At 37.5% G+C, this 24345-nt stretch overlaps 2 protein-coding genes across 3 annotated transcripts in view; one reads left to right on the top strand and one right to left on the bottom strand.

Moving 5' to 3' along the window:
* Positions 1-24345, bottom strand: part of SPIDR (scaffold protein involved in DNA repair) — a 423741-nt gene that overhangs the window by 65906 nt on the left and 333490 nt on the right. The window lies entirely within an intron of this gene.
* Positions 651-1699, top strand: LOC308633123 (mitochondrial import receptor subunit TOM20 homolog). Its single transcript, XM_081265661.1, has one exon. The coding sequence runs from the start codon at positions 761-763 to the stop codon at positions 1106-1108; it is 348 nt and encodes a 115-aa protein (XP_081121787.1). The 5' UTR covers positions 651-760; the 3' UTR covers positions 1109-1699.

Raw genomic sequence — 24345 nt, 5'->3', positions numbered from 1 at the left:
TGGCAAAAGGGTTAAGAATTCTAGACTCCCTGATGAAGGTCTCCCAGGTTCAAAAGGCACTATGGTTTGCAAGAGAAACAAAGGGAAATATTGAGAGCACCTTTAATTGGATTGCTAATTTGCTATGGAATGAGATTTAAAAAATGTGCTCTCATAAAAATCACCAAACAAGGAAATAAACCACTGTGTGTGAAGAGTCTGAAGAAAATAGTAGATCTGTTGAGGACTTAAGATAATATAATTTCCAGAAAATTCAGAATGATTTTTTCCCCCAGTATTGGGGATTGAACACAGGGGCAAATCTACCTCTGAGCTACATCCCAGCCCTTCCTTTTAAAATTCTATTTTAAAACAGGTTTCACTAATTGTTGAAGCTAGCCTTGAATTTGCAATCCTCCTGCCTCAGCCTCCTGAGTAGCTGGGATTACAGGCATGTGCCACTAGCTATTGCCCCAGCAATTCCTTTTAACTTTTTATTTGAGACAGGGTCTCACTAAGTTGCCTAAGCTGCAACTTGCAACCCACTTCCTTCTGCCTCACAAGCAGAATAACTATTTAAAAAGGTAAGAGGTAAATTTTGTCCCCTAGAAAACAGATAAAAATCAAATTGTTTAAAAACTGGCTAAAGCTGTTCCTCCTTCCGCCGTCCAGAGCGACGGGCGGCGAGGCTCCTTGGAGTGCTCCCGGCGGCTTCGCCGCACTGAGGAAAGATGGTGGGCCGGAACAGCGCCATCGCCACCGGGTGTGTGGGGCGCTCCTCATGGGCTACTGCATCTACTTCCACCGCAAAAGGCGGAGCGACCCCAACTTCAAGAACAGGCTTCGGGAACGAAGAAAGAAACAGAAGCTTGCCAAGGAGAGAGCTGGGCTTTCCAAGTTACGGGACCTTAAAGATGCTGAAGCTGTTCAGAAGTTCTTCCTTGAAGAAATACAACTCGGTGAAGAGCTGCTAGCTCAAGGTGAATATGAGAAAGGTGTGGACCATCTGACAAACGCAATTGCTGTATGTGGACAACCACAGCAGTTGCTGCAAGTGTTACAGCAAACTCTTCCACCACCAGTGTTCCAGATGCTTCTGACTAAGCTCCCAACAATTAGAGAATTGTGAGTGCTCAGAGCTTGGCTGAAGATGATGTGGAATGAGAAACGTCAACATAATAAAATCTCAGATAAAAAATGTTAAAAATTGTTAACTTGGAAGATGAGCAGCTCTGGGGGAATAAGGGCAAATGTGTTTGTTATAGACTGTCCTACACTGAAATCTACCAAAGTTATTGTTTGCTTTGTGTAGATCCATTCATTTGTTTTATTTATTTTTCCCAGTGAAAAGTGTATTTTGATAGAGCTTTTCATTTTATAAATACACTAAAAGTTACCAAAATATCACAGATTTTATGTATTCCTAAGACATGCAGTTAAAGTGTATGCATGGCATAGGTTTCTTGGGCTAAAAAACAGCCAGTTCTCAGTTTTAAAAGTTAGGCAAAAAAGTGTGAAGAGTGCACATTTTTTAAGCTAGTACCTTTTACTATAAATCAGAAAATTGGATAGAAACTTCATTGTTTGTGAAAATGGAGCATTAAATCTTTGAGAGATCATTTCATCTCTGAAACATGAGGTGTGCTACTGTGCTGTGTTAACTTTACCTCCTCCCTGTGTATCGGTCCTAAAATCTTTTATTTAAATCAGTGGGCTTCTGTGTTCTGGGTATTATATCCTTATTTTAAGAATATGGGGTTGCAAATGGCACCAGGAGTTAGATCTGTGTGCACCTGGTGTCACCACATGAGCTTTGCCAGTACATGTAGGCTCACTTTCCTCATTCATAGAAGGAGAGACTGGTCTGCTGATCCCTCAAGGGTCCCTTTAGTTTGCAATTCACCTGAGTGTACAAGACATAACAATTATCAATATTTATGCACCAAACAATGGTGCTGCGACATTCATAAAACAAATTCTCCTCAAGTTCAAGAACCAAATAGACCACAACACAATAATTATGTGTGACTTCAACACACCTCTCTCACCATTGGACAGATCCTCCAAACAAAAATTGAATAAAGAAACTATAGAACTCAATATCACAATCAATAACCTAGACTTAACTGACATATATAGAATATATCAACCATCATCAAATGGATATACTTTTTTCTCAGCAGCACACGGATCCTTCTCAAAAATAGACCATATATTATGCCATAGGGCAACCCTCAGTAAATATAAAGGGGTGGAGATAATACCATGCATTTTATCTGACCATAATGGAATGAAACTGGAAATCAATGATAAAAGAAGGAAGGAAAAATCCTACATCACATGGAAAATGAACAATATGTTACTGAATGATCAATGGGTTACAGAAGACATAAAGGAGGAAATCAAAAAATTCTTAGAGATAAATGAAAATACAGACACAACATGTCAGAATCTATGGGACACAATGAAAGCAGTTTTAAGAGGAAAATTCATCGCCTGGTGGTCATTCCTCAAAAAAAGAAAAAAACAACAAATAAATGAGCTCACACTTCATCTCAAAGCCCTAGAAAAGGAAGAGCAAAACAACAGCAAATGTAGCAGAAGGCTAGAAATAATTAAAATCAGAGCGGAAATCAATGAAATTGAAACAAAAGAAACTATTGAAAAAATTAACAAAACTAAAAGTTGGTTCTTCGAAAAAATAAATAAGATCGACAGACCTTTAGCCATGCTAACGAAGAGAAGAAGAGAGAGAACTCAAATTACTAACATACGGGATGAAAAAGGCAATATCACAACAGATGCTACAGAAATACAGAAGACAATTAGAAATTATTTTGAAAACCTATATTCCAACAAAATAGAAGATAGTGAAGACATCGATAAATTTCTTAAGTCATATGATTTGCCCAGACTGAGTCAGGAGGATACACACAATTTGAACAGACCAATATCAATGGATGAAATTGAAGAAGCCATCAAAAGACTACCAACCAAGAAAAGCCCAGGACCGGATGGGTATACAGCGGAGTTTTACAAAACCTTTAAAGACGAATTAATACCAATACTTTTCAAGTTATTTCAGGAAATAGAAAAAGAGGGAGCTCTTCCAAATTCATTCTATGAGGCCAACATCACCCTGATTCTGAAACCAGACAAAGACACCTCAAAGAAAGAAAACTACAGACCAATATCTCTAATGAACCTAGATGCAAAAATCCTCAATAAAATTCTGGCGAATCGAATACAAAAACACATCAAAAAAATTGTGCACCATGATCAAGTAGGATTCATCCCTGGGATGCAAGGATGGTTCAACATACGGAAATCAATAAATGTTATTCACCACATCAATAGACTTAAAGATAAGAACCATATGATCATCTCGATAGATGCAGAGAAAGCATTTGACAAAGTACAGCATCCCTTTATGTTCAAAACATTAGAAAAATTAGGGATAACAGGAACTTACCTTGACATTGTAAAAGCTATCTATGCTAAGCCTCAGGCTAGCATCATTCTGAATGGACAAAAGTTGAAGGCATTCCCTCTAAAATCTGGAACAAGACAGGGATGCCCTCTATCTCCACTTCTATTCAATATAGTTCTCGAAACACTGGCCAGAGCAATTAGACAGACGAAAGAAATTAAAGGCATAAAAATTGGAAAAGAAGAACTTAAATTATCACTATTTGCAGATGACATGATTCTATACCTAGAAGACCCAAAAGGGTCTACAAAGAAACTACTAGAATAAATGAATTCAGCAAAGTGGCAGGATATAAAATCAACACGCATAAATCAAAGGCATTTCTGTATATCAGCGACAAAACTTCTGAAACGGAAATGAGGAAAAACACTCCATTCACAATATCCTCAAAAAAAAAATACTTGGGAATTAACCTAACAAAAGAGGTGAAAGATTTATACAATGAAAACTACAGAACCCTAAAGAGAGAAGTTGATGAAGATCTTAGAAGATGGAAAAACATACCCTGTTCATGGATAGGCAGAACTAACATCATCAAAATGGCGATATTACCAAAAGTTCTCTATAGGTTTAATGTAATGCCAATCAAAATCCCAACGGCATATCTTGTAGAAATTGATAAAGCAATCATGAAATTCATATGGAAAAATAAAAGACCCAGAATAGCAAAAGCAATTCTAAACAGGAAGTGTGAATCAGGTGGTATAGCGATACCAGATTTCAAACTATATTACAGAGCAATAGTGACAAAAACAGCATGGTACTGGTACCAAAACAGGCGGGTGGACCAATGGTTTAGAATAGAGGACATAGAGACTAATCCACAAAGTTACAACTATCATATATTTGATAAAGGGGCTAAAAGCATGCAATGGAGGAAGGATAGCATCTTCAACAAATGGTGTTGGGAAAACTGGAAATCCATATGCAACAAAATGAAACTGAATCTCTTTCTCTCGCCATGCACAAAAGTTAACTCAAAATGGATCAAGGAGCTTGATATCAAACCAGAGACTCTGCGTCTGATAGAAGATAAAGTTGGCTCCGATCTACAGATTGTGGGGTCGGGCTCCGAATTCCTTAATAGGACACCCATAGCACAAGAGTTAACAACAAGAATCAACAAATGGGACTTAATTAAACTTAAAAGTTTTTTCTCAGCAAGAGAAACAATAAGAGAGGTAAATAGGGAGCCTACATCCTGGGAACAAATTTTTACTCCTCACACTTCAGATAGAGCCCTAATATCCAGAGTATACAAAGAACTCAAAAAATTAGACAATAAGATAACAAATAACCCAATCAACAAATGGGCCAAGGACCTGAACAGACACTTCTCAGAGGAGGATATACAATCAATCAACAAATACATGAAAAAATGCTCACCATCTCTAGCAGTCAGAGAAATGCAAATCAAAACCACCCTAAGATACCATTTCACCCCAGTAAGATTGGCAGCCACTATGAAGTCAAACAACAACAAGTGCTGGCGAGGATGTGGAGAAAAGAGTACACTTGTACATTGCTGGTGGGACTGCAAATTGGTGCGGCCAATTTGGAAAGCAGTTTGGAGATTCCTGGGAAAGCTGGGAATGGAACCACCATTTGACCCTGTTATTGCCCTTCTCGGACTATTCCCTGAAGACCTTAAAAGAGCATGCTACAGGGATACTACCACATCGATGTTCATAGCAGCACAATTCACAATTGCTAGACTGTGGAACCAACCCAGATGCCCCTCAATAGACGAATGGATAAAAAAAATGTGGCATCTATACACAATGGAGTACTATGCAGCAATAAAAAATGACAAAATCATAGAATTTGCAGGGAAATGGACGGCACTAGAGCAGATTATGCTTAGTGAAGCTAGCCAATCCCTAAAAAAACAAATACCAAATGTCTTCTTTGATATAATGAGAGCAAATATGAACAGAGCAGGGAGGAAGAGTAGGAAGAAAAGAGTAACATTAATCAGTGACATGAGATGGGAGGGAAAGGGAGAGATGAGGAAAATTGCATGGAAATGAAGGGAGACCCTCATTGCTATACAAAATTACATATAAGAGGTTGTGAGGGGAATGGGAAAATAAACAAGGAGAGAAATGAATTACAGTAGATGGGGTAGAGAGAGAAGAAGGGAGGGGAGGGGAGGGGGGATAGTAGGGGATAGGAAAGGTAGCAGAATACAACAATTACTAATAGGGCAGTATGTAAAATTGTGGATGTGTAACCACCGTGATTCTGCAATCTGCATTTGGGGTAAAATTGGGGGTTCATAACCCACTTCAATCTAATGTATGAAGTATGATATGTCAAGAGCTTTGTAAAGTTGTGAACAACCAATAAAAAAAAAAACTGGCTAAAATAATCCATTAAAAATAAAGATTTAGGGGCTGTATCTCAGTGGCAGAGCGCTTGTCTGTGTGAGGCATGTGTGAGGCACTGGTTCAAGCCTTAGCACCACATAAAAAATAAATTAATAAACAAAGATATTGTGTGTCCCTCGACAGCTAAAAAAATAAAATAAATAAAATAAAGATTCATCCAGGCACAGTGGCGCATGCCTGTAATCCCAACTGCTTGGGAGGATGAGGCAAAGGATCTTGAGTTCAAACCCAGCCTCATCAATGGTGAGACACTAAGCGACTCAGAAGCCCAGTGTAATAATCTGAAAGCCTTCTCAGAACTGTGTAGCAGCAAAACTATCTTTCAAATATTGTGATAAATAAAGATATTTTCAGATAAAGAAAAATTAGGAGCAATTTCCACTTACAGCCTGAGATATTTGCTAATTATTAAGGCAATTACTAAAAATTATTTTAATTATATACTTTAGGAAAAAGAAATTATCATGGAAAAAGGGTCTCGGTGTAAGAAGGACTAGTAATGAAAAATATAAGTAAATGAAAATTATAGGATAAAATAACAGCACAATCAATAATATTAATTAATAAGGAGAGCAGAAAATAGAATGGATAAAATATGAAATGGATACCATAAAATTCAAATTGAGGGGGAGGTGACAAGTTTTAATGTTCCCAAATTCTCATATCACTCTATGTCTAAAGATACTAACTTAAGTATGGTAAGTGTGGTATAATTTCAAGGATAAACTCTTAAAGTAAGAGAAATAGGAAATATCACTTCCAAATTACTGGTGGGGAAAAAGGAATGAGAAATATAGGCAAACAAATGAAAATAAGAAAACATGGGGAGACAGCATAAAAAAGGAGAGAATAATTAAAGTAATAAATTAGGTGATAGATATGTCTTTGTATATTAGAAATAAAATTAAAATGGCAAACTTGACAGTTAAAGAATTTGTGATATTGTTTGAAGGAAGAAAAAAATGTTTTACAATAAACAATTGCTAGAAACTTCCTAAAACACAGAAAGGTTCAAATCACAAGGGTATAAAAAAGAATTTCCAATAAATATTAAGCAAAAGAAAGCTCAGAGGACTTTTAAATAAAAACTTTTAGGACAGAAGGCATTATTAGTAACAGAGAGATCACTATTGATAATAAGGTTTAATTTACCAGGAACACATTCAATGCTAAACCTCTATGCTCTAGTTTTTATATAGAATATAAGATGATAAACCCACACAGAGGAATTAACAAATCCACCATCAATGTAGGAGATTTTAATATACTTTAGCCAACTCTTGATAAAGCAACAAAATAAAAAGTAAAGATTTAGAAAACTTACATATACATAATGAGTTTGATTTGCTGGATAAATATAAGAAAAATGCCCCCAATTAGAAAAACTGCATTCTACCAGGCATAGTAGCGCACACCCATAATCCCACTAACTCAGGAAGACTGCAAGATTGAGGCCAGCCTCAATAACTTAGGGAGACCCTGTCTCAAAATAAAAAATAAGAAAGACTGGGGATGTAGCACAGTACCCCTTTGTTCAATGTTTAGTACTCCTCATTTCAATGTCTAATACCAACAAAGCAAAGGAAAACAAAACAAAAACCAAGCAAACAAAACCGGAAAAAAATGTGCATTCTTAAGTATGCATGGGACATGTACAAAACCCGGGCTTGGACTTTGTCATACAGCAAGTTTCAATGAATTCCAAAGAACTCATATTATATGACACATTCTTGGCCTACAATAAAATTAAGAAAGAAATCAAGCAAAAATATGTATTTAAAAATCCTCTCATATTTGCAAATTTTACAACATATTTTTCAATTTTTAAGTCAAATAGGGAATCACAGTGGGAAACTATACTTTGAACTGTTGATAATAAAAATACCTCATCAGAATTTAGAGATCATGACATATTAGGAAACTGATTGTCTTGTATATAATAAAACAATACTTTGCCTATTTACATATTAAAATTAGTTATCTACCTACTACCAAGAATTCTACACCAAATCTCTGTTAATTGTTAACACCTTTTCTCAGGATGCTGAATCTCCCAGGGATTTGGTCCTGAAGAGCTTCTGCTCTACTTCAACCTGGATGTGTTAGCATTCACACCTGAGGCCCAGCAGTCATTCTGGGATTTTCTGTCACAAAATTTGGGGGTTCTCTTTGCTGCTCTGCTATGCTGGTTTTCCTATTTCCTACACCCCATATCTTTCCTCCTTAATTGACATCGTTAGTTCAGTAGCTCATGGCTTCTAGCTTCCTCAAAATGGGAAGGGAAAAAAATTGAAACCATGCATGAAGTCACTGATTGTCTGTCTTCAAACTTTATGGGCAGTTGAGCTGGTGGAGATTTGAAGATTGGAACTGATTTTTAATTCAAAGTCCAATCATGCTTTGTTTCGCTTCCTTCTTACTGGCAGCCGAAGTCTGTTTTAGTTTGCAGAAAGCTATGCAACAGCAGAAATAAAAATGTGTGTGTGTGTGGGTGGGGGGAGGGAGGAGAGAAAGACTGGGAATTGAATCCCTGGGTGCTCTATCACTGAGCTCCATTCCCAGTCCTTTTTATTTTTTATTTTAAGAGAGGGTCTCACAAAGTAGCTGAGGCTGGTCTTGCGATCCTCTTGCCTCAGCCTACTGAGTCACTGGGATTGCAGGTGTGTGCCACAGTGTCTGGCTGAAAACATAAACTTTTATGTTGAACTTATATCTGTAGAAGCTTTAAAGGATTCATCTTCCCCTAGCTTCCTCCTCAACTGCCTTACGTCTCTATTCCATGTCTGAATAGGGATAATGAGTTAGAGTCTGGGGGACCAGGCCACAAAGGGAGAACCAGGGTGCATTTACTGAGAAGGCCGCCATAGGCTTTCCTGTAGAAAGAGTGAAAGTGGCCCTATTCCTGCCTCACACAGTGACATTAAGAGAAAGCATGTCCACTACTGATATATTCTAGACTTGGCTTTAAGTGGTTACTATTTGTTAACATTTACAAAAGTTAAGAAGAAAACAAAAATCCACATTGATCCAAATGCAAAGTTCCTCTCTTTTTGATTGTGCTCAGAGAGGGGTGGAGAATTGGCTATATTTGCTTGAAGTTTTTGATTTGCCTTTATCTCAGATAAACCTAGGAAGAGTCCTTTTGTTTATTCTTTCACCTCAGAGATGAGTTATCACTATTCTGCTTTTCTTTCTTGTGTTCATACCTAGTCACACATGATCTCCTCCTGAGCTGTGGCTCAGTGAAGGCTGGCTCAGGCCAGAGGTGGAGTCATCATCCCTGCTGGTTCAACTGGATTGAAATTGGCATTCAACAGACAGCCCAAACCAGAGTTAGCTTATCAGCAGCAACATGGAATTCCACCCACTTGTCAATAGTTTCTGCTCAGTGAAACACTATCTCTAAAAATCAGTGCTGGTATGACAGGTCTGAGCAGAAATGGCCCCATAACTGACTTGTTTTTCCTGAATCACCAGACATTTACCATAAATTGTGTCATTCAATGGAACCCAAATGGCTTCCCAGGGAGGTAGCATCATGTTATAACTCTGGACTTTGCAAAAGTTCCTTACCTGTATGAGACTGAATTTACTCATTTTAACATGGGAATAAAAGAACCTAGCTTAGAGGGCTGTAGCAAGCATTGAAATGATTCATTATATAGGGCTAGGAACAGTGAATGGCACCAGCAGATAAATCTTCCCTTGGCAGGGTTCTCAGGTTAATTTTTATATTAAAGTTTTATAATTTTCTCTATATAGTTCTTATATATATTTTGTTAGACGTATGCCTAGATTATCTATGTTTTTTTCCTATTTATTTATTTGTTCTAATTAGTTATATATGACAGCAGAATAAATGCATTTTGACACATTGTACACAAATGGAGCACAACTTCTCATTCCTCTGGCTGTACACAATACACACCAGTCCTGCAATCATACATGTACATAGGGAATAATATCTGACTCATTCCACCATTCTCCCTTCTCCTTTTTTTTTTTCTATTTTAAATGGTAGTTGTGTTTGTTGTTGTATGCTACTGGTGTACAGAATTACACCAGTAATGGTGTACAGAATTACAATTGACTTGAATCCTGGACTTTGGTAATCTATAAATCTTAACCAAACTTATTTATGATCCTTTTTATGTAGTTTTACCTAACCATTTCATAATGTTAACATTTCTGAAATCTTTTTTATTAGAGCATTATTATTTATACATAGTATTTGGGTTCCTTTTGACATAATTATATATACAAGGAACTTGACTTTAATCCCCATTCTCCCTTTGCTTTCTTTCCCTTCTCTCCCTTTCTCTTTACTGATCTCCCTTTCACTCCTTTATTTATTTTTGATTGGTACTGTCTACATATACACAAAGGTGAAATTTCCTTTTGTGTGTGTGTGTGTATATATATATATATATATATATATATATATATAAATAATGATTGTTAGATTTCCTTCCATTTCTTTTCCTTTCCCTTCCTTCCCTTCTTTTTTTTTTTTTGGTAAAAAATGTATTTAGTTATTTTAATTAGGTATATTTGACAGCAGAATGCATTTTGATTCATTGTACACAAGTGTAGCACAAGTTTTCATTTCTCTGATTGTACACGTTGTAGCATCGCACCATATGTGTAGTCATAAATGTACCTAGAGTAATAATGTCCATCTCATTCCACCATCTTTCTTGCCCCTGTACCCCCTCCCTCCTTTCCTTCCCCTTTTCCCAATCAAAGTTCCCCCATTTTCCCCATTGCCCACCCCCATTATGGGTCAGCATCCATTTATCAGAGTGAACATTCGGCCTTTGGTTTTTTGGGATTGGCTCACTTCGCTTAGCATGATATTCTCCAGCTTCATCCATTTACCTGCAAATGGCATAATTTTATTCTTTCATCCATTGTGTATATATACCACAGTTTCTTTATCCATTCATCTATTGAAGGGCATCTAGATTGGTTCCACAGTTTAGCTATTGTGAATTGAGCTGTTATAAACATTGATGTGGCTGCATTACTATAGTATGCTGATATTAAGTTCTTTGGAAGGAGTGGGATAGCTGGGTCAAATGGTGGTTCTTTTCCAAGTTTTCTAAGAAATTTCCATACTGCTTTCCAGATTGATTGTACCAATTTGCAGTCTCTCCAGCAATGTATAATGTATGTATGTGCCTTTTCTCCCACATCCTTGCCAACACATATTGATGTTTGTATCTTTTTAAAAAAAACCTTTATTTTGTTTTTATGTGGTTCTGAGGATCGAACCCAGTACTTCACAGGTGCAAGGCAAGTGCTCTACCGCTGAGCTACAAACCCAGCCCCTTGTTTGTATTCTGGATAGCTGCCATTCTGACTGGTATGAGATGAAATCTTAGAGTAGTTTTGATTTGCATTTCTCTAATTACTAGAGATGTTGACTATTTTTTCATATATTTGTTGATCAATTTTACAGCTTTTTCTTAGAAGTGTCTGTTCAGCTCCTTAGCCCATTTACTGATTGGGTTGTTTGTTTGTTTGTTTGTTTGTTTTGGTGTTAAGTTATACAGATTCAATGTGATTCCAATTACAATCCCAAGGTCATGCCTTATAGAAATAGCAAAAGCAATCATAAAATTCATTTGGAAAAAATAAGAGACCCAGAATTGCCAAGGCCTTTCATTTTTTTTTTTTTTTTGTTCTAGGAATCTAACCTAGGGGTGCTAAACCCCTGAGCCATATTCTCAGCCCTTTTTATGTTTTGAGACAGGGTCACTCTAAGTTGCCTAAGGTCTTGCTAAGTTGTTCAGGATGGCTTTGAACTAGTGATTTAGCCTTTTGAGTCACTAGGATAATAGGCATGTGCCACAGTGCCCAGCTCATTCTCCTACTTCTACTCTATTGATCTTCTCTAAATCTTTAAGATATCCGATTCTCTCCCCCACTATCTTCTCTAGCTTCCACATATAAAAGAAAATATCCGACCCTTGATTTTCTGAGTCTAGCTTATTTCATGTAACATGGTTTTCTCCATTTCTATCCATTTACTAGCAAATGCCATTCTTTCATTCCTCTTTATGGCTGAGTAAAACTCCATTGTGTGTATATACCACATTTTCTTGATCCATCCATCTATTAATGGGCATCTGTACTGATTTTGTAACTTGGCTATTGTGAATTGTGCCTCTATAAACACTGAAGTGGCTGTCTTGTTACAATACACTGATTTGAGTTTTTTGGATTAAAAATCGAGGACTGGGATAGCTGGATCACGTGGTTGTTCCACGTCTAGTTTGTTGAGGAATATCCATATTGCTCTATAGAATGGTTGTAATAATTTGCAGACCCACTAACATTGCATGACTAACTTTTCCCCACATCCTCACCAATATTTATGATAATTTGTTTCTTGATAATTGCCCTTCTGACTGGAGTAAGATAAAATCGTAGTATAATTCTGATTTGCATTTCCCTGATTTCTACAGGTGTTGACCAGTTTTTCACATATTTGTTGGTAAGAGATCCTTCATTTGACTAAGGGATTCCTGGTAAGTAAGGAAATTTTTTCCTTATATATGGGTCTTGGATCTTGTCAAATGCATTTTCTATATTAACTGAAATGATTATATGTTTTCCCCTTTAATGTAGTAAATGACAATTTATATACTCTTTGCAAGTGTTAAAGTAACTTTTCATTCCTGAGATAAAACTCAGATCTTACTGCTTTTTTGTTTTATATCTGTGAGTGATACTGGCCTTTAATTGTATTTTGTATTCTAGATTTTGTATCAAGATTGCTTATATCCACTTCACAGAATGAGTTGATGAAGATATCTTTTTATTTTTTTTCTTTGAAAACTCTGTATAAGACTTGATCTGGGTCTGATAGTTTGGGAGAATTTGGTGATAAAACTCTATGGCTCTAGTGCTTTTCTTCCCTAGGAAGATTTTAACTACCAATTCAATGTCTCCAGTGAGAAATGGACCATTTAAGCTAATTTCTTCTTTCTTCAGACATATTGGTAAAATATATTTTTGTAGGGACTTCTTTCCATTTCATTATTGGCCTAAAAGTACTAAAGTATCTTCACTATGTTTCTCATCCCTGAGAGTTGATGCCTATATATATATATATATATATATATATATATATATATATATATATATATGTATGTATGTATTTTGGTGGTGGGGGGTACCAGGGATTGAACTCAGGGGCACTCAACCACTGAGCCACATATATCCCCAGTCCCATTTGGTATTTTATTTAGAAAAAGGATCTCACTGAGTTGCTAGGTGCCTCTTCATTGCTGAGGCTGGCTTTGAACTCACGATCCTCCTGCCTCAGCCTCCCAAGCTGCTGGGATTACAGGTTTCTTGATAATTTCTTGCTACTGTGCCTGGCTATATATATTTCCTTTTCAGTATTATTTTGTCTTCTCTTTTTTTTCAGTTTTACCTTAGGATTGTTATTAATCATTTTAAGCAACCAACTTTTGGCTTTGTTTATTTGCTTATGTCATTAATTTCTACTCATATTTCTAATCTTCCTTCTAAGCCTTTCTTCTTTTTAAAATATGAGCTATTTAGACTATAAATTTTATTCTAAATATGACACCATATGAATTTTGATTCTTAGTATTTTATTGTTTATCAGCTGAATTTAAAAATTTACATTATTATTTCTTCATTGATCCATGAGTTCTTTGTAAGTATTATATGTTTTTCTTTAATTTTTTTTTTTTTTTTTTTTTGGTGCTAGGGATTGAACCCAGGGCACTCAATCACAGAGCCACATCCTCAGCCCTTTTTATATTTTATTTTGGGACAGGGTTTTCCTAAGTTGTTTAGGGCCTCACTAAGTTGCTGAGGCTGACCTCAAACTTGTGATCCTCCTGCCTCAGCCTCCCAAGTTGCTGGAATTGCACCTAGCTGAATTTTTTTCTATAAGTACTTAAAATACGTAACTTTTATTACTAATTCAATTGCACTAAGGTGAATGATGTATTCTTTAATAATGATTCTTTAATATTTATAGAGACTTGCTATGGCCTAGTATTTCTGTGAAAGTTTAACGTGCCTTTGGTTTCTTCCCTTCCTTCCTTCCTCTGGCCCTTCATGGTACTGTGGAATGAACTCAGGGCCTTGGGCATGCAAGGTAAGTGCTACTACATTCCAGTCTAATGGTCTTTGGTTTCTACAAAAATGAGGAAGTGTGTTGGCTAAGATGAAATAATTAACGTTCAATCCTACTGACTTAACCTTAGGAAATAGGGCCGAAAAGAAAGGGTGATGTAAGTAATTGATTTCTTTTCAGTGTTTTCAATATGTTGTTCCACTGTCTTCTGGCCCCCATTATTTCTGATGAGAAATTGGCTTGTTTCTTATTGGGTTTGTTCGTCTATGATGAGTCATTTTTCTCTTGCTGCTTTTAAGATTTTATCTTTATTTCTGGTTTTCAACATTTTGACTATGAGGTTCTGGGCGTGTATTTCTTTGAATTTATCCTTCTTGGACTCTACTGAACTTCTTGGATCTGTAGATTAAAGTTTTTCATCAAATCTGAGAAGTTTTAGCCATTATTTCTTCAAATATTTCTTCTTCACCATTCTCCCTCCTTCTGGCACTCTCTTTACATGTACTGATGTACTTAATGGTGTTCCGTGTTTCTGTAGGTTCTGTTTCATTTTCTTTGTTCTTTTTTCCCCCTCATTGTTCTTCAGATTATATAATATTTTTCCCATGTTACTAGGGATTAAACCCAGGCCTCATACATCGTTAAACCTTTTTTTTTAAAAAAAAAAATTTATTTTGAGACATGGTCTCTCTAAATTGTCCAGTCTGGTCTTGAATTTGAAGATCCTTCTCCTATAGCTCTATAATAGCTGGGATTACTGACATGTTCCACCACACCTAGCTTGGATTGCATAATCTTGATTATCAGGTTCAAGTCCACTGATTCTTCCTTCTGCCATATCAAATGTATTGTTGAGATCTTTCTATTGAAGTTCTGTTTTCTAATTCCAATGTTTCCCTTATTGACAATCTCTATTTTATTAGATATAATCACTAATTCTTTTTTTAAAAAAATATATATTTTTAGTTGTAGATGGACACAATATCTTTATTTATCTTTATGTGGTGCTGAGGACTGAACCCAAGGCCTTACACATGTTAGGCAAGTGCTCCACTACTGAGCTACAAATGAGCTCTGTTCTTTAATTCTTTAGATATGGTTTCTTTTAGTTCTTTAAACATAAATTCTTAATGGCCATATCAAAATCTTTGTCTACTAAGTCCTGGTTCTCTCCAAAAGCAATTTCTTTTTCTCCTCCCAACCCTCTCTTTCAGGCAGTGTTTTGCTATGTTGCCCAGGCTAGTCTTGAACTTGATCCTCTGTCTTGGCCTCTTCAGTAACAGGGACTAATGCATGTTTCACAAAACTTGGCTCTGAAACCATGTTCAATCGTCTGTATTTTTCCCCCTCTACCTGAGTATAGTTCACGTTTCTTTTTATGTCCTATAACTTTTTGTTGTTGTTGACAAGTGGGCATTTCTGATAAGATATTGCAGTGATTCTGGAACTGATTCCTCCCCTACCCTGGGGGTTGATGATATTGTCATTTGCATGGTTCTGTAGTGACTTGTCTGAATTAACTCTGAAAAGTTTATTTTCCCCACAGGGTACAGCCTCTGATGTTCCTGCTTAGATTCCTTTTTTGTTTTCATTTTCTCATCGGGGATACACAGGGGTTGCCCCAGTTTACCATAAGCCATGAATGGGTGAAAGGTTGTGCTTAAGTTCTCTCAGCCAGTTTGATTTTGACTCTTTATGACTGGATGTGCAATCCCAGCTCAAGGGGGTATAGGCTTTGCCTTTCTCCCTCCTTCCAGCAGAGCTCCAATTTTCTCTCTTTAGTCATTCCAGTGAGGGTAAGGCCTAGGGTGTGCCAGACTGGCAGAGATGTGTGCGGTTTTATTTTAAATGCTGGTTTCCTAGGGGGTGCCCCTAGGTCAAAAGTAGCTCATTGTTCCTCCAGTGTGGTCAGAGGTGGTGCTGAAGCCACAGGGCCGGGGAGGCCTTCACCCTCTACTGACTGATCTCTTTCAACTCCACTCTGTGCGCTGCACTGACTGCTCCTGAGTGGGTACAGTTGAGCATTTGTGCAGTATTGAGGACCCCAAGGTTTGACTGTAACCCTGGTAGGGCTCTGTGGCTGTCTTTTTTTCTGATTCTCTCTGTGAATTTATTTCTTTGCCATTAGTGGTTGCTACAGTATTATGAAGCTACACACATTGATTGTTCTCCACCAAGAACCCCATTATTTTCAACAGTACTCTTGAACATGGAATTCTTCCACCCAGTTCAAAATAAAGTCAGCTCCCTTAGGCGTTACTATATCATTCTTCTTACAACCTGCTCTGCTTGCTTGGCAAAAGCTTTGGGATTTCATAAATGTAACTTTGATTTTAAGTTAAGAACAATGCTTTGGAATTCCCAAATGTTAAATATCTTCCTTATCTCTGCTTTCCCCTATTGCTGTGGTCTGAGGGTTTGTATCCTTCAAAACTCTAATGTTGAAATCCTTACTACCAAGATGATGGTACTAGGAGGAGCTAGGACCTTTAGTATTAGGTTATAGGACAGAGACTTCATGAATAGGATTAGCACCCTTATAAAAGAGATACCAGAGAAAATCTGCCTTGATCTGGGACTTTTGAGCCTCCAGAACTATGAGAAAATAAATTTTAGTTGTTCATGAACTACATAGTCCATGGTATTTTTTTGCTACAGTAGCTTGTTCCAACACCTATCTTCTTTTTCTCTCATTATCTTTTGGCCTTATTTCAACTTTTTAAACATGGAAAAACTCCTTACCTTCTTAGGGTTTCACACACACTGTGATCTGTTGTGAATGCTTTTTTTCTTATCTGTTTGCAGAGCTAGCTGTTGCTTCAGGCTCAGCCTAGAGATCACTTCCTTAAAGAAGCCTTCCCTGACTATAATGGCTAGAGCAGTTCACCTCATGCCCAAGTTCTATCTCTTGGCACCATGTTCAACTTCTTTCCTAGTACTCACAGAGTTTGCGATTACAAGCTTGTCTGTGCATTAGGTCTCTCTTCCAGGGAAGCACAGAGGGTAGGGACTGCTTAGCCTTGTAGAAAGCCTAGCCAAGAGTCAATTCTGCTGTATGTATGTATGCATGCTTGTATTGAGTATTAGGGATTGAACCCGGGGGCTCTACCACTGAGCTATATCCCCAATCCTTGCTAAGGTGCTGAGGCTGGCTTTGAATTTGCAATCTTCCTGTCTCAGCCTCCCGAGTCACTGGAATTATAGGCATGTACCATCACGCACAGCTAACTCTGCTGTATTAGCATATAAATGGGCGGATCACCGATTTACGAGACACCCCCAAAAGTCAAGGCACCATTTTGAAGCCCAAAGACAAACCCCTAAGTGCTTTAGTTATTAAGGATCTTGTTTCATGGCTCTGATGCCCTCTGTGCCTACTACATCTGTTGCACTTCTATTTTCTGACTTCATAGATTTGTACTTAGGTAGTTTATTGTGTTCAAGCAAATCAAGATATCTCTTAGGAAAAAAAGAACAACACCCAATTAGGTCTACAAATTCAGAACTTTTCTCTAAATTTACAAAATAAGGGCTAAAGAGCCATTCTTTTTTCTCACTGACACATGATGACCAAAAGATTTTTATTTCCAATGGAAGTAAATCAAAGAAACAAATAGAAGACCAACTTCCAGAATAGGAGGGTGAAGATGCAATGGTATCTCTCTTCAGTAAACAAACATTTAACTGGACAAAACAATAAAAAACCAATCATTTAGAGTCTCTGGAAATTGTGCTACAGCAAATGGAAAAACATTCCATGAATGGAATCAAGAAAATCTACTAACATTCAGTAAGAACAGCAAGAACACAAGTTTGTGGCCCTTGAGTCATAACTCACCCCCTACCAAAAATGCATCTTGCGAGGTTATTCTAGGGCTCCACTAAGGCAGCTACAATTAAGAAGATGGCTCCCTCTGCCCAGCCAGACTATGTTCCCTAGTCTAAGGAACATTTCACACTGGGAGGAATGACTACCAACATCTCTACCAAGTGTGGCAGGCCAAGAATACTGACCTAATTGCCCCACTACAGCTCACTCACAGGTTAGAAGCAAGCCCAGAAGAGCAGTGGCCTCCCTACCCCCCCCCCCCCCCCCTGCATAGTACCTACTTTAGCTCAGGGATGTCATGCATGCAGAAGTGGCCAATGTCCCTACTCCTAGTTCCTATGAAGTGAAAATTTCAAATAGTATTTGAAAAGAAGAAAGTAAATGGGGATGATGAGAAAAATTACTGGGTAGGAAGAGGTTTGGGGAGGTACCATATCCTGATTAAGTACAACTGGTTTCTAGCTATGCCAGCTTGGGGGATGGTGAAGGCCATAAGGGGCCTGTGGAAGAAGGTTAGAAAGACCTAGGAACTGGGGTGGTGGGTAATGGGCACGTGTGTCAGCTCACCCACCTCCTACCATTCAACGCACAAATGTTGAGATGTCACTAAAAGGTGTCATATATAAAAGAATATTCTAGGGCTGGGGCTGTGACTCAGCAGTAGAGTGTTCGCCTAACATGTGCAGTAGAGCGCTTACCTAGCATGTGCGAGGCCCTGGGTTCGATCCTCAGCACCACATAAAAATAAATAAAGGTACTGTGTCCAACTACAACTAAAACATTTTTAAAAAAGAATATTCTAATAAAAATTTTGTTTTGGAAATGCAACTTTAGGGCAGGTTGGAGGATGGCTTGAATAGGGACTTCTTACTGGTGGGTGTCCACTGACCTAATCAAACTATCAAGTGGTGCTCATGGGCCAAATCTACTGGTTAATATATTTTCTTTGGTTTATACAATGTTAAAATTTTAGACATTTAGTAACTTAAATTAAAAATTCAAATTTCTTTTTATCCCAAGAAGCCTGCATCTCTTGTGTCAGTGGGTCTACACCCTAGAAACCTGAAGCCGCTGCCCTCTGGTAAGGCATAAATTTGTCAGTTTACCCTGTGCCCTTCCCTCCATGCTTAATCTCCCATCCTCACATTACCACCATCTTCTGTGCCTCCTTGGCTTCTAGCACATGAGAATGTGTTAGAAAAACATTGCAAGGTAAATAGGAAAGCATGGCTGTGAATGACAGGCAGAGCCTACATTAGCTGAGGTTTCTAAAAAGGTAAATGGTTGTGAAGGTTACAGCAGCTGAATGTGAGTCTCATTTTAGAGAACAGAGAAGCTGCAGAATTAGGTGGTTTTGGTCCAGGAGTAGGCAAGGACTGAGTTGATTAACACACTACATGGAGTCCAAAATGCCCAGTGGAGGATATGAGTCAAAACTGGGTGACAGAGGCAACACTGGCAGAGGGGCTGAGGTACTGGCTCTGCTGACACCTCTAACAAGCTCAGGAAACTCTCTGGGATGATATTCTTTTCATAAGATAAGGGGTACATCTACAAAGACCTTTTCAGTTATTTTAGACAGACATATATCTTGACTAGAGGTTGCAGTTCAGGCATCAGAACTTGAATTGGGGAAGATGCTTTAACAGTATGTGGCCATGCCTTGAAGGAAAACTAAAAGATATAAGCACCATCCTCAGTTGGCTCTTAAATACTGGGAACTAGTAGCTAGCAATGGGGGTTGGGGGAGTTAGGAAATTTGATATTTTAAAGTTATATGAAAGATGAGTGTTTATAAAATTGAGCTTCCCCTTTGGGAGGCTGATTGAGTATATCCTTTTGCTGGTTTGCCAGTAGGCAAGGAAAATACACACATTCACTTACACCAAACTTTCCACTGCTAGTGATAGATAAGCTTATGCCACAGGTGACTTTCTTTTTTAAAATAATCTTATTTTTGATTTAGTATACTGGTAATTGAACCCAGGGCATTGCACAGGCTAGGCAAGTGCTCCACCACTGAGCTACATTCTCAGCCTCACAATGACTTTCCATGCCCTACATGGCACTGAGCATTGTTGGTAGGTACCCTGAGAGGGACCCTGCTATTTTTAGGAGTGATTAACTTACATAAATACATAGAAAAGCATAAAAATGTCTCACACGGAGGTAAGTAAAAAGTTATTGGTTAGTATAAAAGCCCCAGAAACACATTCATTCTATCACACATAGAGCTCCCCACTCTGTTCTTAAAATAACTCTCATGAGTGATTCCCACTTTATTAAGATCAATGCCCCTCTCATGTCTAAAACAATGACTCTCATCCAAACACTCCACTCCATTTTTATGACTATAAACGTGGTACAGGGGAGCTGCACAGTCTGGAGAAGGGGTTCCATTCTGAGCTCTGTAGCTGATGGACATGGGTCCCCATCTGGCCCCTGTGCAATCCTCGTAATTAATTTTCATTTGTTTCATTCACATCTAGCTAAGTGCCTCAAAATCTTAGTTTCCTTCGCCCATTATGAAAATTTACATTGTCACAGATCATCATGTGTCTGCATCTTTATAAAAGGACTAACCTCAGTGAGCAAAGGGGCTAAGAGGGAGGGGGGGGTCTGAAAGCCAGGGATGCAAGGTTACCATCTAGACATGAGCTCCTAACAGAGGACTCCCCTTGTGATGAGCCCTATGCCACTGACCTCATAGTACAGCTCTGCTTTGTAAGGTAACTCCATCCTGAGTAAGCAATAAATAACGATTAAAATGCCCAGTGTCTACAGCTTGCCCCTGTACCCAGTCATCCCTTTGAGGTGGGAAGAAACTGCAGCAGCTAGAAAATGGATTCATGGAGCAGCACCCCAGCAGAGTACCTTTCAGAAGCCATTTGTGGGACTTTGATTCTGTGCATTTCTGAACCATGAGGGAGAGGCCTGGACCATGTAGGAAGAATTGACTAAAATTGGTGCCAAATGAAACCACATTCCAAAGTGCATTCCCAACAACATAAAATCACACAGATAAGAGGTTTCTGGTTCAATCACAGCCATATCATGGCTGGAAGTTTAAAAGTCCATTAAGGAGGTAATGTTTGCCTTTGAGGAGTTTTTCTTCCTGCTCTTACCAGCTTAAAGTCACATTATGTGCACTGGAGAATATTTTAAAACTTATAAAGATACATGTCTTATTCATCTGTAAAGGCAACAGAGGAAATCACAAGGGAAGCAAAACTGTAGATTTACAGAAGGAGATTTAAGGAGTATAATTCCTCTTTGAAAATCTCAGTGCCCCTCCCCCACTTTTCAAAACTATGCAACTTCCCTTTCTTTCATTCACTGGCTCAATTTCATAGCTATTCGAGCAAGGAGGCAGAGTGAGGGAAACAGCAGACGTGTGTGTCTGCGCACGCATGTGTGCTCAGCAAGAGATTAAGTGACCGTGTGGGATGTTTACGCGAGTGATGGGGGCAGTTCTTAGCAGTCCTCCAAGAATTCCGGGAATCAGAGTCAGGCACGGCTGTTTTATTCTAGGTCACTGTCAACTGCAGCAGCCTCTAAAGATCAACAAGGATATTCCTCTCCACTTATTATATTCCTCTCTTACTAAACCTCAACCCAAGGAAGAGAAAGAAGAAACCGAAGGATGAAGTGAGAAAATAAACCGAGAGACAAAGGGAAAAGGAGCTGGCAGAGTGAGGAGTAAAGAAAAGAGAAGAGAGGAGAGGGTTTGAGCTCAAGTGGGAAGGGAGCTCCCTGAGAAAAGTGGGTGCCAGTACCCAGGGTGGAGGGGGGCGGAGGGCGCCAGCTCCATAGCGCCTGCAAACGGACGGGAAACCAGAGACAGCAGGACATTGTGTTCTCCTCTTCAAAAACAACCAGCCTCCGCTCCCAAAGTAAACAGTTAATCCTGTTGTTTATCTTTTTAAACATGAGATGTTAACAGCAAGGATTCTGCTACACAGAAATGTGTTTTTATTCATTTAAAACTCATTTTCTCTTTGTTGAAATGTTGACATGTAAATTTTCTAATATCAGTGACCAGGAAATACTAACAACATTCTTCTCTCACTATCATGGTGTAAACACTTCATCCTTTTCCTTTGTATTCAAAGTGTTTTTTTTTTTTTTTAATTATTTTTGGTATTTAGTTACCACATTCTACTCTGTATTATAACAATCTGAGCAGATCTTTTCTCTCTCCTTTTAGTTCAGAAGTTTCTTGACAGAAAGCATATAACTTATATTCTATGTACCTATCAGAGTCCTTTGCTCAGATGATGATATATGCTTATTATACTAGGTTGAATTAATCAAAAGCATTTATTCAGACTTTGTGGGGAAAGAAGGTAGATGACATAGTTCCTGCTCCTGGAGACTAATAATAGAGATTAAAATGCTTTATGCAGGTAGTTTCATAAAGTGAGACCCATATGTTGCTACACAGTACAGGAATAGGAAGGGAAGTATTAGTGTCTTAGTGACATTCTAAATTAGGACAAGAATAGTGAAGGAAACAATGGAGGAGGGGAAGAGGGTCTACTCTAAGAAAGTTTATTGCTCAAAATATGTCAGTCAACTTAGTAGCCCTGGATCAAGGTTTAAAGCAAATTAATTACAAGTGACTTAACATTATATAACACAGTATGTCATAATCAATTAAATAATTCCCGTTATACTGATACATTGCTTGGACCATGTTAGTTTTTCCCCCTCCCTATCACTAAAAGCTCCCTTAAACTCATCATGTCTAAAATGACCCTCATTTTTGTCCCACCTGTCTCTTACTCCCCTGGGAGTTGTTTCTTCCTTTTCCCCCATTATTATAGACATTACTATCAGAGCGTGTATGTAGATGTCTCATACATTAAATTTTTAGGGACCATTGACTCAGAGTATATCTTCATTGTTGTATATAATCGAGTGCCTTCCAAAATAGTTAGTGTTTGCAAATCCCAAGAGCACCAACTGTGTGTAAAAAGTCATTTAATTGGGCTGGGGTTGTAGCTCAGTGGTAGAGCACTTGCCTCACATGTGTGAAGTACTGGGTTCAATTCTTAGCACCACATAAAAATAAATGAAATAAAGGCATTGTGTCCATTTACAACTAAAATGAATAAATAAATAAGTTATTTAACTTATCTGAATAACATATAAAATTCAACATTTAAAGATATAGAGGCATATGATAAGATTTTCTTTCATCCCACTTCTGTCTCTCCTCCTAGTTCCCACCTGTTTGTAACAGAGAATCACCATTACTTATTTATTACATATCATTTTAGAGTTTCTTTATATATACATATATATGTGTATATATATGAATGTTAAAGAATATATAATATAAAAAATTTATATATTTACTGCATATAATAAATCTAAATACATTTATATAAATATAAACAAATATATATGATATATAAGGAATATATAATATCTATATATCCAAGGAACATAACACATTGCAAACATCCTCATTCCTTGATTTCTCTATTTTAGTTCTGAGGACTTCTCATTCTTTTTTGCAGTTGCATAGAGAGCTGCATAGAATTTCATTACACACATGTCCATGATTTAATTTTAATCTTATGCTGACCATCTGGGCTACATTCACTTCTTATAATCACAAACAATGTAGCACAGAATAACTTGTATGTTGTATGTATGCAAATGCATCTGTAGGACAAATTCCAAGAAGTGGAAGTGCTGAAGAGTCAAAGAATTAATTTGTTTACATTTTATACATACACACACACACACACACACACACACACTTTTATGTACAGGGTACTGAAGTGCTGTCTATCGGGTTGTGACAATTTATTTTCTCTCCATTAAAGTAAGAGACTGCTTGTTTCCCCTCAACTTGATTTCTGAAAAATTGATAGAAATAATATTGTTACTTTCATTTGCATTCATCATGAGACATTAAACATCTTTTCATGTTTCTTTTTTCTATAAATTGTGCATTCACACCCTTTACAGTGGGTGGTTTGTCTTTTCCTTTTTAATTTCTATGAGCATTTCATGTATTAGAGAGCAAGTATACATTCCCAATTTATCATTTAATTTTTGACTTTACTATGCAAGTTTAATAGCATTTATTAATATTTAGTATTATATATATTAATATTTTCTTTTGAAATTTATGGGTCTGTTGAGTCACTGAAAAAATTTCTATCTCAAGATAATTATTTCATGATTTCTTCTAGAACTTTCTTTTTTTTCAGGTTTAAATCTTTGATCCATTTGGAATTTATCTTGGTATAAGATATGTATGTATCTAAATTCCTACATATATTTGTTAGTCTCTGTTATACTAATCTACCTATTACATTAAAGGGGAAACCATTTTAATTTAAAATTAACTTTAAAAAGTGGCTTTCATTAGTTTCTGCTTTCAATAGTTAGATGTTACCTATTTAATGGTGTTTTTGTTTACAACAAAGAAGATAATTCATGCTTACATGCCTGGGCACAGTACCTGGCCTTCATATCCTGACCTCTGCTCCACTGAAGGCTAACATCCAATTTGGTT

Source organism: Spermophilus citellus, assembly GCF_964194105.1.
Source record: "Spermophilus citellus genome assembly, chromosome: 14".
In the NCBI taxonomy this organism is placed as follows: domain Eukaryota; kingdom Metazoa; phylum Chordata; class Mammalia; order Rodentia; family Sciuridae; genus Spermophilus; species Spermophilus citellus.
The sequence above is the reverse complement of the archived record's forward strand: the minus strand, read 5'-3'. Positions and strand labels throughout refer to the sequence as shown.

Excerpts from the sequence above, each read along its gene's own strand:
- LOC308633123 (XM_081265661.1), top strand. The coding sequence starts at position 761 with ATGGGCTACTGCATCTACTTCCACCGCAAAAGGCGGAGCGACCCCAAC.